A 13,681-nucleotide genomic window follows, 5' to 3' on the forward strand; every position below is an offset into this window, starting at 1 on the left:
GCGTCGTTCAAGTTCTCGATATTCAGCTCGTTCATCGCGGGTAAACTTTCGAAAGACTTGGCTATGTTTTCCATATCCTCCTCGTTGTCGTCCAGTCCGATAAAGTAGCTGCACGATCTTCTCTTCTGCGCGAACCTCGCGAATCGACTAACATTCTTTTTACACTGTTCTTTCAAGAGCTTTAGCTCCTCGCAGACGGGCGACTCGGGCAAAGACTGATTCGGTTTATTCAGCGATAGCTTATACTTTTCAGTTTTCTTTAAGGTTAACGTTAACGGTCGACTAAGAGATGGTTTTGTCTTGTCACTTATGCACGACGTAGTCGGACTTTTGGATAAGCAGTTCTCAGATGGAATATCTAGCTTAGGTAGCGCATTACCCACACCCGATATTTTGTTAACGAGTTGTTGAGGTTTTAATGGAGGCTTTGGGTTCGGTATAGGTTTACAAGGATTAATCGGTTTCGAGTATTGAGTTTGCAGACCAGATTTGTTACCTGTGCTCAATCTATTCGAACGATGATGTTTCTCCGGTATATGGCTGCTCAAATCAGATATGCTTTGGCTGGTTTTCAACGACGACTTATAGCCAACCTGCAATCGACAATAGGAATTGCACCATTCCCTATAAATTATAGGGTACCCTGTAACATTTCACGAAGAAAATAATATTACTTACACTTTGCAATTTTCTTCTAGTTTCCTCTATTCTCCTTTGCAATTCCTCGCGTTTCTTTATAGTATCTGCATCACCTCTCGTTTGTTTCGTTGCATTCACTACCGCAGCATTGCGAATCTTAGTACTACTTCCATTATCGCCTCCGCTAAGCCTGTAAGCATACATGGGTTTGGTTAGAAGAAAAGAAGAAATCCGGAGAAAAAAATCTCTATCTATTCCACGACTGATAGTTACCTTCCATGAAACTGGGAACTGATACTAGTCGTCTTTACGTTTCTATTCGTGGGTTCTTCGGCACCGCTAAGAGATTCGAAAGCGTTTTTAAGGTACTTTTCGCGGTGGCTCTGTTTGGCTAGTTGATCGAATCCCTCCGAGCTAGCTTCCGACAGCATGGACAGAGGATTTCGTTCGGCACTGGGTGTAGATGCGCCACCCTCCGAATCCGAGTCGTCCTGACTACCGGAAGCGGTTAATTCGCTCGTTCGACCACTTTCCCCGTTCCTAGGTTTCTTCTGTCTCCTCTGGGATCTGTGTAACGCGATAACATAGTAATTATACTTCTTCGCGCGACGTAGAGAAAACTTATTAAACGCGGATCGAACATCGAACCTTCGAAGCTCCTCCACGTCCATCGCGTTTACGGTAAATTGATTCGATATCGTGTCTTCTGGCGCAGGGTAGTACATCAACCTGTGATGGGACTTTTCCGAACCAGTCGTTCCATTCTCTCCTTCGGAATAATCCTCCACGTCTCCGTCGTGCTCGGTACTCTCGTGATCCTATACGACACGTAAACATTTTAAGATCCGACATCTGGTTTCCACGATTTCGCGTAGCCTACGGATTATTGTTACTCGAATGAAGCACGAGTCTCAAGTGTGTTCGAGGCTTTAATGTTAGATATGTAACTGTTACGATAAACCGAAGCAGCGAACATAAAAATAACTGAAAAGCCACAAGTACAGGATGACGCGTGAAACGTTTCTTTCTAGACTCGACGTATTTTGTATGCTTTTGTTTGATGGCGTTACTGTTTCGGCGATACTTGGTTACAGATGTCTGAGGCGTTAATGAGATGTACCTCAAATTTAAAGCTGCCAAGACTGCTATCGTCGGTATGATGACGACTCCTTGACTGTCGTGTCAATTCCGTGATATTGCTACCTCTAGTTACAGTCACGTTACCACCGATCACCTACGTCATCCGTTGAAACAGAATAGAATGAACACAAAACAATCGCGAACAGATAAATTAACGCTAAGGCGAAAGAAAGAAAGAAAGAAAAAAAGAAAGAAAGAAAGAAAGAAAGGATGGACAAAAAGAATCGAATAGTGGTGAAGCCGACTGAACGAAATAAATGACAAACACGAATGTGGTTGACCCTTTTTCTCTCGCGACCTGCCCGCGGTTCGCAAATGTACGCTAATAAGACGCACTGGTTACGAAAAATTATTATAATTACTTTGTTACTGGGGATCAGTTAGTACCTGTTTCGTGTCATCTGCTAATTCTCTGTAACTATCTGGGCAAGGTTGAAATACAGTTTCGTCCTCTTCCTAGAACCATCAGTCATCGATTGTTAGTAATTCGAGTGCACGATTCGAAAATAAAAGAGAGAAAAAAAAAGAAAAATGAGTTACTGATATATTAATTTATTAGCAGAGGTTCACTCGGTGCGATTCGTAACGACGTTACCGATGTTCCGAGAACGAACGATAAGAAATTAGTACACGATCCCTGGGTCGGAATAACGAAAGTACCCTCACCCTTTTGATGATTATCGTTTCCCTGCGATAATCGCTGCTGCACTTGGTCTCGGTTCCGCTGTCGATCGAGCTGTCTTTCGAGCCGCCGCCACCACCGCCCCCGTCTGAATCGATCGCGCCGCGGGGCGGTGGGAAAGGTATAACTTCGTCGCTATCGTAAACGGACTTGACCGTTATACCATCCCCTTGTTGAACCCTTTGCGCCCACCTGCCTTTCGGCAAGTCTACGCCGAGGGGTCTGACGTTGGAACCAAGCACCGAGCTTTCGTCCACGTTCGTCGTGTTTATCTGCTTCTTGGCCCAGAGGGGCAACTGGCCCACGCTGAACCTGTAATCCACGCTGACGTTCTGCGAGGTTGGGTTGGCGTTTGGATCTAGGAATTCCGGCGGTGGCGATCCGAAGGTCTCGTTGTCCAGTTGTATGTCGATCCCCGTCCCGTTCACTTGCGGTGGCCTCCTTGAAAAATTATTTTCATTTCGCATGATCCGACGTGCTCTTGCCCGATGTGGTCGAGGGTACGCGTTCGTACGGAAGATGAGAATTCGGTTAAACGCAGAGGTTCTTACTTTCCAGCTCGCATCGCTTGCTGAGCGAGACGTGCCTGCATAGTGACAACCATGTCGTGTGGAACACGCCAGACGAATATACAACCGTCCCCGCTAGCGGACACGAGGTTGCGACAGTCGGGACTGAAACGCAGCCCCGTCACCAATTCCGAATGACCGAGCATGGTGGCCATACATTCACCGCTATAGTAATCGTACACGCACAGCGTCTTATCTGTACACGAGGTAGCTACGTAGATTCCCGATGCGTCTGGAACGTAGAGGTCGCAGTTGAATATTTAACCAGCAATCGAAAGGAAAAAAGAAAAGGAGGAGGCAATTATCGGAGATAGATCTGATCTATCGACTGTTTCTACGGATAACCTCGAGGAAGGAAAAATGTTTGCTCGTTAAACAGGACCTTACCTAGAACGACTTTGATGAGCGATCCATCTTCGCCGACGGATCCCTTGAACGTTTTGTTGTGTTTGCCCGTTGTTACGTTGTATACCCTTATATTCCTATCTTGACAGGCGGTTAAAACGTGTTTCTGCCCGGAATCGACCTCCATGTCGTACAGAGTCGTCTTTCCTTGAGCGTTGTGACCCCTGGCGAATTGCGGCATACCTCCTGGTGTCTGCAACGATCGGGAACGATAACGAGATAGCAAGGATAGGGCAATCGTACCCCGACGAGGGATACGCGAGTGGAAGCGAGAGAGGAAGGAGAGACTCACCGATTGCAGTTGTCTAAAAATAATACTTTTATCGGCACCGCAGGACACCATTTGGATCTGGTTACCCTGATTGGTCTGATTGAAAAATCTGACGGCAGTAATGGAAGAGCTGTGATCGTCGAGCGTTTGCAGGAAGTTGTACCCTTGATCGACGCTGAACACGTGGATCAGTCTGTCCCTAGAGGCGCTAGCCAGCAACCTGGGAGCCTCCGCCGAGTAGCGGGAGAACTTGGAGTACTCCAGACACAGCACTTCCGCGTCGTGCGCCTCGATCAAGCATAATTCCTCGAGCGAGGAGAGATCGTGGATTCGAATATTTCCGGACCTGTCGCCGGATGCCAAATGTTTCCCATCCGGGCTAACTCGGATCGATCTGACGCCGTTTCGGCCGTCGTACGAGGCGTCGCTTTTCTCCGTCGATCCGGCAGCGGCCAGATCCAGATCCTTCAGGTAAGTCAATTCCGGATCTATGTAGAGAACCTTCAACAGTTCGTTGCTGTAGATGTTTCGTTTGTAGAGCGTGTCGTTGGGTGAAATGTCCTTCTCGAGGTTCCACACGCGGATGGTGTCGTCGCTGGAGCAGGTAATGAAGCTACCAGTCGGCATGGCGCACAAGGAATCCGACCCCGTGGGGTACATCTCCACGCCCCAGATACACGCCGAGTGGTAGAGGAACGAGTGCGACTTGCCCACCCGCCTGATGTCCCGCACGTCCCACACGTAGATGCTGTGATCGTTGTAGACACAGGTAAGCTTGTTGTTCCGTTCGTCGAACGCCAGCGCGATCGCGTCCGGATACCTGGCGTTCGTCGGATGCTGAGACATGTGGCTGCAACGGAAACGGGGGATTAACGAAGGGAGAGGCGCGTGGTTGACGGTGCCGACCACCCAGCAATTCCTAGGCCAACTTTAGACGAGGAAACGCGTAAGATCTGCCTACCTAATGGACAATCCCTGAGCCACGTCCACGCCCAGGTAATGCGTTCTCGGTAAGGTGGTGATGAACTGAAGCGTGCTAGGACTGAAGCATCTCACGATTCCCTCGGCGCAACCGATGAAAATGTATTTGTCACCGACGGCCATGCAATTGGCACTGCTCGTCTGAAAACGGCCACTCCTTGAAACGGACGCGGTACACGGAGAGCTACGGAGAGCTACGGAGAGCTACGGAGCGTTACGCGACGCGGGGCTAGGAAAATCCGAGGTTTCGAAGACGGATCAGAGATCTACGAGCAGAGACAACGCGTACTCGTGTGACACGTCTCGCATAAACGCGACGACTCGAGGAGATAAGCGAACTCGGCGGTTAGCTTTCCCGTGCAGATGGCATTAAAATAAATTCCTCCACGATAATATCGAAATGCGCGTCGGCTCATGGTCACGTAATAGCCTTAAACGCAGCATCCGGTAGAGCCATTACAGGCAAAGGTACTTACGCGAAGCTCCACCCATTTATCCAACAGTCGCCGGTTATTAAATTCGCATAGAAGACCCGTTTTGGTGATCGCGTACGTGGAATCTGCCATTTCCCCTCGGCCGCAGGCTACGTCCACGAAATCGTTGTTTCTCTGCTCTCCTAATATGGCAGACCGACCCATCAGAGGCACAGGTTCCTTATACTGTACAACAAAGTTCCCACTATCACCACCTTCGCGATACCGTTACACACTCGCCCCATTCCCAATAATCCTCTTTATTACTCTCTCTTCTCGCTAACCCCTTGCTATCGTTCTTCGAAATTACGCGTGCTTTTCCCCAAAATCCTCGAAATCCTTCGATTTCTCGGGGGTTAGGCGAGCAAAGAGTGAACGGAAAAATTCTCTGCGAGCTTGACAGAAGGAAGACAGGATCGACAAGTGGAAACTCACCTTGGCACTGCGCGAATACTCGAGATACCAAAACTTGACGTGTCTGTTGCCCACGGTAACGAAGTAATTGCCATTTTCCGCAAAGCAGACGGCCTTCACTTTGCTCGAGACTTTGTTCGACGCCACTTTAACATTGTTCCTCCAGTCCCAGACGTTGACGATCATATCGTGTTGAGAGCCCACGGATACCACGTACTTGTTGCTCGGTGAAAATGCCTTGAGAAAAAAAGAAAAAAACGCACGCGAACACGCGCGTAGGAACATCCTCTAGTTTGTCCAGATTAGCATCTGATGCAAGGTAAAAACGTGGCGCCAATGGGTGCAGGAGTGTCGTGGATGAACGGGGTTCGCGAGGGGTTCGCGACGCGAGAGACTTCGATGGGGTAAGGATCATTGTACCCGAGGTACCGGGAGAATGCTGGGAAACGGGGGGAAAAAAGAAAAAGAGTCCCGTTGTCCTGTTGCTGAGAACGCGATTTGGTATTCACGCGCTCGGCCAAGCGTCGACGCCTCGCGCGAGTTCGCGCCGGCTCGCGCGTACGTGGACGCACGTGGCGCGAATGTCGCGCCGACTCCTCGATCGGACGCTTCCTTTCATTCCTTTCATTAGCTCGCCACGGCCGCGCAGCAGTTTCAGAAGAGAGAAAAAGAATAGCGACCGAGTCGGGAATACCCAAGAGTTTACGAGCCGAGCGATCCTCGAAATCGCGAGGCTTCCACGCCGGTACCGTTTGGAAAGCGACGCGACAAAAACCGAGGTGACAACGTTTCCACCGGATCGTCGTCTTCGCGAATAGCTGGAAAAAAAGCGCGCTTTTTACGGCAGGAATAAACGTCTTTGCTGTTCTAGTATCGAAAGCTCGCGAAGGTCTTATCGGAGCTGTGACAAATCGCGGTCCAGAATCGGGTCAGTGGTAGCAAGAAAGAGCATCGAGGGTTCAACGACTACGAACGTGTTAATTAACCGTCCACAACCGGAATTCGCTGATGAGAAAAGGAATTAGCGGTAATTAGAGTTTTCTTGCTTCGATTCGGCAAGTAGAAACTGATAATTGCCACGGGATGAGCTATTCGATACCGTTACGATGACACACTTGTACGGATGAACGAAGAAAAGGCGAAGCGAAAAGGCAAAAGATAGGACCAAAGTGGCGTCGTGGAGGGCTAAGACGCGAGCAGTGGCGTAGGAATAAGGTCGCGGAAGCGGATTCGACGCGGTCAGCCCGTTCCATCGCGAAGGTTCTCATCTCGCGCCCTTGGCACTCGTCGCGATGGGACTCGGGGAGGAAAGCTTCTTCCCGTTTTTCGCCACGAGTAATTTCGCGCGGAGATCACTGCGTGCCGAGGAAGAGGAGGAAGAGGACAAAGCGGCACAGCGGACACCCTCGAAATTAAATTCCTGCCGGTGACGCAAAAGTTACCCCCCCGGATTAAACGGTTACTTTCTTGGCGAGTGCACGGATGCCAGCGATTCCGTCGTCGATGACGCCCGGAACCTCGAGTTTTTATCGACCGACCGATAAACGAGAAGCTGCTGCTGCTGCTGCTGCTGCAACACAGCTGAACGGTGAATCGGGACGGGCTATACAGCTGCGAAACTTTCCAACTATATTCCGCGCGCAGTTTGTTCCTGTTAGAGTTTGCAATTGAGAGAACACGGCTCGCAGCAACTGGATACACCGGCAGAGGTTGCCGGTGGGAAGATGACACGAAGCTGGACAGTCCGATGCAGATTTGCCCAATTAAAATTTAGCTCGTTAAAGCGAAAGATGACTCCTATCGCGTTAAGCGTTCAGGGACACACGGTGTCGCGGGTACCCAGCTCGGGGTATAGCTTCCCCCGAATTAGTCGAACGTGCTTTTCGTTAGTCTCGCTTCTGGCTCGGTCCGGTCAAGGACTTGGACGATCTTAGCGGAACATCGATAGGACAGAAGGAAGAAGTAAGAAGACATAGGGTACTCACCACGCAGTTGATGCCATACTTGTGCCCGGAGAACTCCGCGATCTGCACGGCGTTGTACGGATCGGAGATGTCCCAGACGCGAACGTTGGGCATATGGCCGCACTCTCCGGTCGCCAGAAACCTTCCATCGCCGGCTAGGGCCAGAGAGGTGACCGTCTTGCGACAAGCGTTCAACACGTGGGCCTGGGTGTTCTTCCGAGGATTGAACAACACCACGGTGCAGCTGCAACGAGAGAAAAGGATCGATTACGATTCCAAACGCGATCGAACAGAGATCTCGCGTGGAAAACGGAGAGGAAATACGGCGTGGAAATACAGAGATGGTCTCGCTGGGCCTCGTCACGGTTGCTCGAGCGCCCCGGTACCAAAGGCGCTCAACACCGTTTGGTAACGGGGTACGCTTGGTCGATTAAACGAAAAGAGAAAAAGGAAAGAAGCGATGCTTTTCGATCATTTTCGACCAAGCAGAGAGGCTCCGGGGTATCCCCGATTTCCCGTGATCGCTATCGGAGATTATCGACTCGGACAAACCGGCAACGATATTCGCCGTTGGCGAAGGTCGATAAACTCGGAGCTTCGATCATTAGCTCTCGACGAATGCACCGTTCCGTGCAGGTCTACGGCGTGCCTGGATCGGACTCGACTATGTCGCGTGGTGAATTTTCGACGAGCATCGAGGTTGCATCCTCCTATAATTTTCCCAACAACCTTTTCAACCGTTCTTCGTTCGCTCGTGAGAAGCTAGGCGTGTGTGACGCAGCCTAAATCCACAAGGCTAACAATCGCACCTGGGCCCCAGACATTGTCTCTGTGACACATCGTGACGCACTACGAGATAGTCAACCAGTAGTCCCAGGCCTTTGATACAGTATCATCGATCGAACTGTCGCTACAAGATGGCCACTCACAGGGCCCACGACGCGACAGTACCAATAACCCCACCGTCGGCCAAGACGTTATTATAAACACCCAAGTCCAGGAAAAAATAAGATTAATCTGAATCTGAACCCGAGAGTCACGTTCTATTCGTACCCTACTCGCGCACCGTGACACTTGTACCCGTTGCCGATTATCATCCATCGAGGAAGGAACGACATTAATTACACGTGACAAAGGCAAGCTCCGTGACACGCGCAGTTCCTCCGGGAGAACGAACGATAGCTTCATCTTCGATCTGCCATTTGTCGATGAAAGCATCGCGAGTAATATCTCCGATACTCGCGTGGTCCGGAGTCGAGGGTAGAGTCAGCTTTGACAGCGACTAGTTCGTTGTCGCGAGTGTATCTCTACCTCTTACGAAATTAATTCCGACGAGCCGTGAAACGGTTTACTCGCGACATGATCGCGTGTATCGCGAGGAGGGAATTAGTCACACCTGCTTGACGTTGGGGCACGCGTCGCGCGTTTCTTGGTCCATTTGATAACGCACTGGAAACTTAGGCGCGCGCGGTTTCGACTCAGTGACGCTCACCTCGGCCTACCTCCAATCTCTTTTCTACATTTCACGTTACATTTTACCATCGATCTACACGATACGATCGTCGGCCATTTTACGGCTTCCAAACTGTGTGACCCGAACGGAGCAGTTAAGCAAGTCTAAGAAACAAGACGAGGAGGATGGAGGGTGAGCGAGATCTGAAGGGAAAGAGTATGTTGTCAGTTGGCAGACAAGAGGCGCTAAATGCGAGGAAACTGGTGGAGAGGTTGCAGAGATGGGACCAAAAACGCGTGGCGTGATCGCGGTCTCCGAAAGCGTCAGCGAGCACCACTGGAGAGCGTAAAAGCTCGGTGGCACGCGGTTGCTCGCGGTAATACGAAACGCGACTCGTGCGGCTCGTTGCATCTCGTTGTCCACCGAGGCGATTTATTCGCCTGCCTACCTAAACCGCAACGTGTCAATAAACTCAATCCCAACGGGCGACATTTCTTCTGCGTGCTACCATTTGTCCCGACATTACGTTAGCAAAACACCCGAGTAACGTAATCTCGCCGCAACTCCGTCTCGCGAACTCTGCGACTGACCCAAGTTTCATCGTTCCCCGATCGCGTCGTCTCCTTCTTCGTCGTCATCGTCGAACGAGCTCGAGAAGATGCGCGAAAACGGATCGTCGGGGAACGATGCAACGCGTGCAAGATCCCGCAGATGAATGGGATAACAGTGAACGACGAATCGCGAGGCGCGCAACATAGATACGTAGTGAAAAGTCACGTTGTCGTAGGTCGTTGCACCGGAGTTGACCTAAGCCACAATTACGGTGCTAAAAATATGTGCTACTTTCACGTCGTCGGCCGTGGTCTGTAACTGTTTACGGGCTTACAAAAAGTCGCCATCTACACGGGCACTCGAGTTAGGCGCCGGACTCGCCGTTAACGATCCTCGTTTCCGATCGCGCGACATCGGCGGAAGCCGGGGGTCAGGTGGCTGAGTAGAAGTGGAAGAGTCGAAGTAGCATCCCGGAGCGACTGAGAGAAAGGTAGGTAAGAATCGATCGCCGCGAACGCGTCTCCTAGCAATTACTTTCGTCGTCTTCGTGCACGGGAACAGGAGTTAGCGACTTGGTCGGCGAGGAAACGGTTGCGCGACCGCGAATGATTCATCGAGGAGGAAAGGAGGAGGAGGTGGAGGAGGAGGAAAGATGAAGGCAACGTGGGACAAAGGATAAGTCGTAGCGCGGTTCTCTCCGGTAGAAAATCGCGAGCAGCTTCCATGGCGGATCGACCGAGCGTGTCTAGAGTGGTCGGTAGCTCGCTTCCGTTCGCCGAACGAGCCACGCACGTCCGCGCTTCCGGTTCGCCAAAACGAGTATACGGCAGCTGCGGGTTAAACGCCTCGCAGCCAGGCGAGCGGATCATCTTCCCAGTCCAATGCCTGACGAGCATATCCAGCTGGTAAACTATCAATTTCGCCAGCCATTGTCAGCATCGATCTTCGAATCCTTGGGCTATTTCCTGCCACGGAGTCCCGTGTATAGACGAGGCTATACACGCTTCGCGCGGGAAATCGCACGTGGCGAGTAGCGAGCGAGCTTGGGTAGTAAGCCGAGCGGAAGAAGAGTACACGGAACGTTGTCCGATGTTCTCGACTCGTTTCTCCCTCGATTTCACCGAAATTGCAATCCTCGAACCGCGAGGCCAGGTCCCTGGGTTAATGGCGGCTCCGTGGAGTCGCCTCGCGGTCTACTTCGACTGGAAGGTTCGCGTGGGAACGAGTCCCGAGGTGGATTCGACTCGCACCGGAATCGCATCGGACGTCTGAAAGGAACACGTGGAAACCGTAGAGAAATCGTAACTAGTCGCTGGTTTTTCTCCCTCGTCGAGCGTGTCGGACCTCGCGCGTCCGCGCGAGAGAGAACTCGGAGAATAACAAACTCGGCGTCGATACAGAGTTTTGATTCGATTAACCTCGAAATCCACTTTTCCCGCGCGAATCGAGCACCTTCCGCTTCGCGGACGAAGGTCATCCGCAGGAGGAAGCCGCGGTAGCCTCTCGTTTGCTCTCCGTTCCGTTCCATTCGACTGGAATCGCGTTCTTGGATGCGCGGAGGCTAACGCTGGATCTGGCTCCAGACGCGACTCGACTGAATCCGTTTCCCGAGTCGGGAACGAGGTATAAGCGGAAGAGAGGAGAGCAGGAACGCAAAGTGCGTAACGAAATAGACGCCGAGGACGCGGCGGTGAACGCGGTTGCAGTCTATTCTCGCGTCGAGTGCGCGAGACCTCTCTCGCGACGAGAGGAGACTCGTCGTCGCGACGAGGCCGTGTGAAGGAGGCGCACTCACCGTACCTACGACCTACTGAAGCCGACGTACACGCTGGCCACGATCCGTGTAATCGAGTCGAGGCACGGCAATCGATTTCGACTGCTCGCGATTCCCATACCTAGCCAACTAGGATACCTAGCCAACTACCCGATGCACCGCGAAAAGCGACTCTGGATCCTACATATACGTATGGGTAACCTTGAACTCCCGAGTGTAGAATGCTACGAGAGAAAAATTCGCTTCTGCCTCGTCCAAAATCGGATAAGTCTCATCCTCTAGGACTCGAGGAAGAAAAAGGACGATCCGAAGGCTTCTCGATGTTAGAGAGTAGTAGTGTAGTTAATTTTAGAGGATTATTGGAGAGACGACGAGTTTCGACGACTGCTATCGCACGAATCCGTGAAGGTTCAAAGGTTTTCCGAACGAGCTATCCCACGATGAAAAAGGCACGTTCTCTCGCGTCGTTGAGCACACGGGGAGTCGAGAGCGTACCGTTAAGTCAACGTCAACGTCGGTGCTGCAAGCTGCGCATGAAAGTCTGGCCAGAGCCCGAGCAATGCACCAGGAAGCCCGTGGCTGTAATTTCTAGCCGCGGGTTGCGTGCGGAGGTACACGTAAGGTCGCTGGTATAAAGGTCACTGGGTCGATTATCGAGCATGGAAACCGGTCGACGGCGTGTCTAATAAGTTGGCCGATGGAACCGGCTGATTTAGAACGGCCGATCGCGGAGTACTCTTCTATCTCGATGACAGCGACGGGTCACGATACGCGTCCCGCCGACAACGGCTCTCGTTTCGCCAACGCTTCCATCGCTTTCAGCTCCGACGTTGCGTTCGTAACCTGGATCGCAACCTGGACCGTAACATCGATCGTGATCCGGATCGCGATCGACCCACCGATTATCGATGCCTTTCGTTGCACGAGCAATTACGCTTTCGACGCTCCAACGATCAGCAGGTACACTGGACAGAGAGAATACGAATTTAGGGTGGCAGGAAGAAGCCACGGTCCAACGAGGCATCGATCGTCTACTTTTTCGAAATTTTCAGCACCGATCAGGGACATCGACCGATTCGTGAACGTTTACGTTCCGGTAGACATTTAGAATTGGGGAAAAAAGGAGATCGAAGTCGATTATCCATGGTTTCCAAAGTTCTCCACCGACGTAGCGGGTCTTCGGTCAATCGAAGAGTGCAAGAGATACGGTGTACATCCGTGTCGCGGTCCGAATTTGGGATAAAAGAAAGAAACACGGTCGATTATCCACGGTTTCCAAATTTCTAGATCTCCGTCGGAGTTATCGACCGACCACGATCGGTTCCATCGATGCGCAGCTACGTTCTATCTAGGGGTAGCAACTTCGAACCCAGGAGTCTCGCGATGGCACGAAGAAGCGGAACGGAAGCGCGTACGCGCGAGTTTATTCGCGTAAAGAGGTAGAAACTCTCGTTTTCTCGCTCGTCCCGTTCGAACGCGTAACACGTTTGCTCGCTAGCCGGAAAGGATTGTCCCGCGGTCGCTAATTCCGACAGTGTGTCGTCGGGACGTAGCTAGGCCGTTCCACCTAATTACCGATGGTGGACTTTCCTCGTTTCCAGTGCTCCTCGGTCACGTGAACCAACTTTCTTTCGCTCTGTACATACGCGAATGCACCGTCTTCCACGTTTCGGGATTAAACTTTGACCTCGTCTTCGAGCTACCCCCCAACCCCGGACTCGGTCCCGGCGTTCTAGCAGATGCCACGGAATCGACGAGTCCGATTATCGTCTTCTCGAATCTGGAACGTGGAGGCACTCGAGTCGGTGGCAAGTTTTCGGGTGAAGATGCAACGCGGAAAAGGCCGACTGGAATATTCGCCAGCGACCTTGGCAGGGAAGTTCCATCGCGAGGTTGGAACACGCGAACGAGAGAATCGACTGATCGCGTGATTAGCGCGAAATGCCACCGAGTAGATCGCGACCTGGGCGATCGAATCGATCTACGTAGATCCGTATGGCGCGAATTCGGAGTACCCAACGGTACAAAGTTCCGCGTTGGCCTGCTGAATGGCCTCTTAGCCGATTATTCCCATGTAAACTCGGCGGGATCGCAGTTCTTGGGTCGCTCCGGCAAATTACAGTCCCGCGAGAGCGCAAACTACGGCGTTTACAGCGAACCGAGTTTTCGTTACGACCGAGTTATCGTCACCGATTGGTCGACCGCCACGGAAGCACACCTTCCGCTTCGAGGCACGCAACGTCGAGCGTGCACCAGCGAAGAAGGATAATCGACGACGGTGTGGACCGAAGCGTAAACGCGAAATCGAGGATCAGGACAACGGGAGAGACGAATTCGGGCAAGGATACCCTGCTGTCACGGATC

General features: G+C 51.7%; 1 protein-coding gene across 1 annotated transcript in view; it reads right to left on the reverse strand.

Moving 5' to 3' along the window:
* Positions 1-13,681, reverse strand: part of Wdr62 (WD repeat domain 62) — a 91,315-nt gene that overhangs the window by 8,955 nt on the left and 68,679 nt on the right. The window contains 14 exon segments of the mRNA XM_017899151.1: positions 7-593; positions 679-829; positions 913-1,206; positions 1,288-1,457; positions 1,760-1,873; positions 2,167-2,235; positions 2,446-2,902; positions 3,013-3,262; positions 3,418-3,628; positions 3,728-4,556; positions 4,668-4,828; positions 5,164-5,346; positions 5,596-5,811; positions 7,560-7,782. Of these exon segments, the coding sequence (XP_017754640.1) occupies positions 7-593; positions 679-829; positions 913-1,206; positions 1,288-1,457; positions 1,760-1,873; positions 2,167-2,235; positions 2,446-2,902; positions 3,013-3,262; positions 3,418-3,628; positions 3,728-4,556; positions 4,668-4,828; positions 5,164-5,346; positions 5,596-5,811; positions 7,560-7,782 (3,915 nt within the window).

The sequence above is a fragment of the Eufriesea mexicana genome, unplaced genomic scaffold, assembly GCF_001483705.2.
Source record: "Eufriesea mexicana isolate 0111107269 unplaced genomic scaffold, ASM148370v2 scaffold793, whole genome shotgun sequence".
In the NCBI taxonomy this organism is placed as follows: domain Eukaryota; kingdom Metazoa; phylum Arthropoda; class Insecta; order Hymenoptera; family Apidae; genus Eufriesea; species Eufriesea mexicana.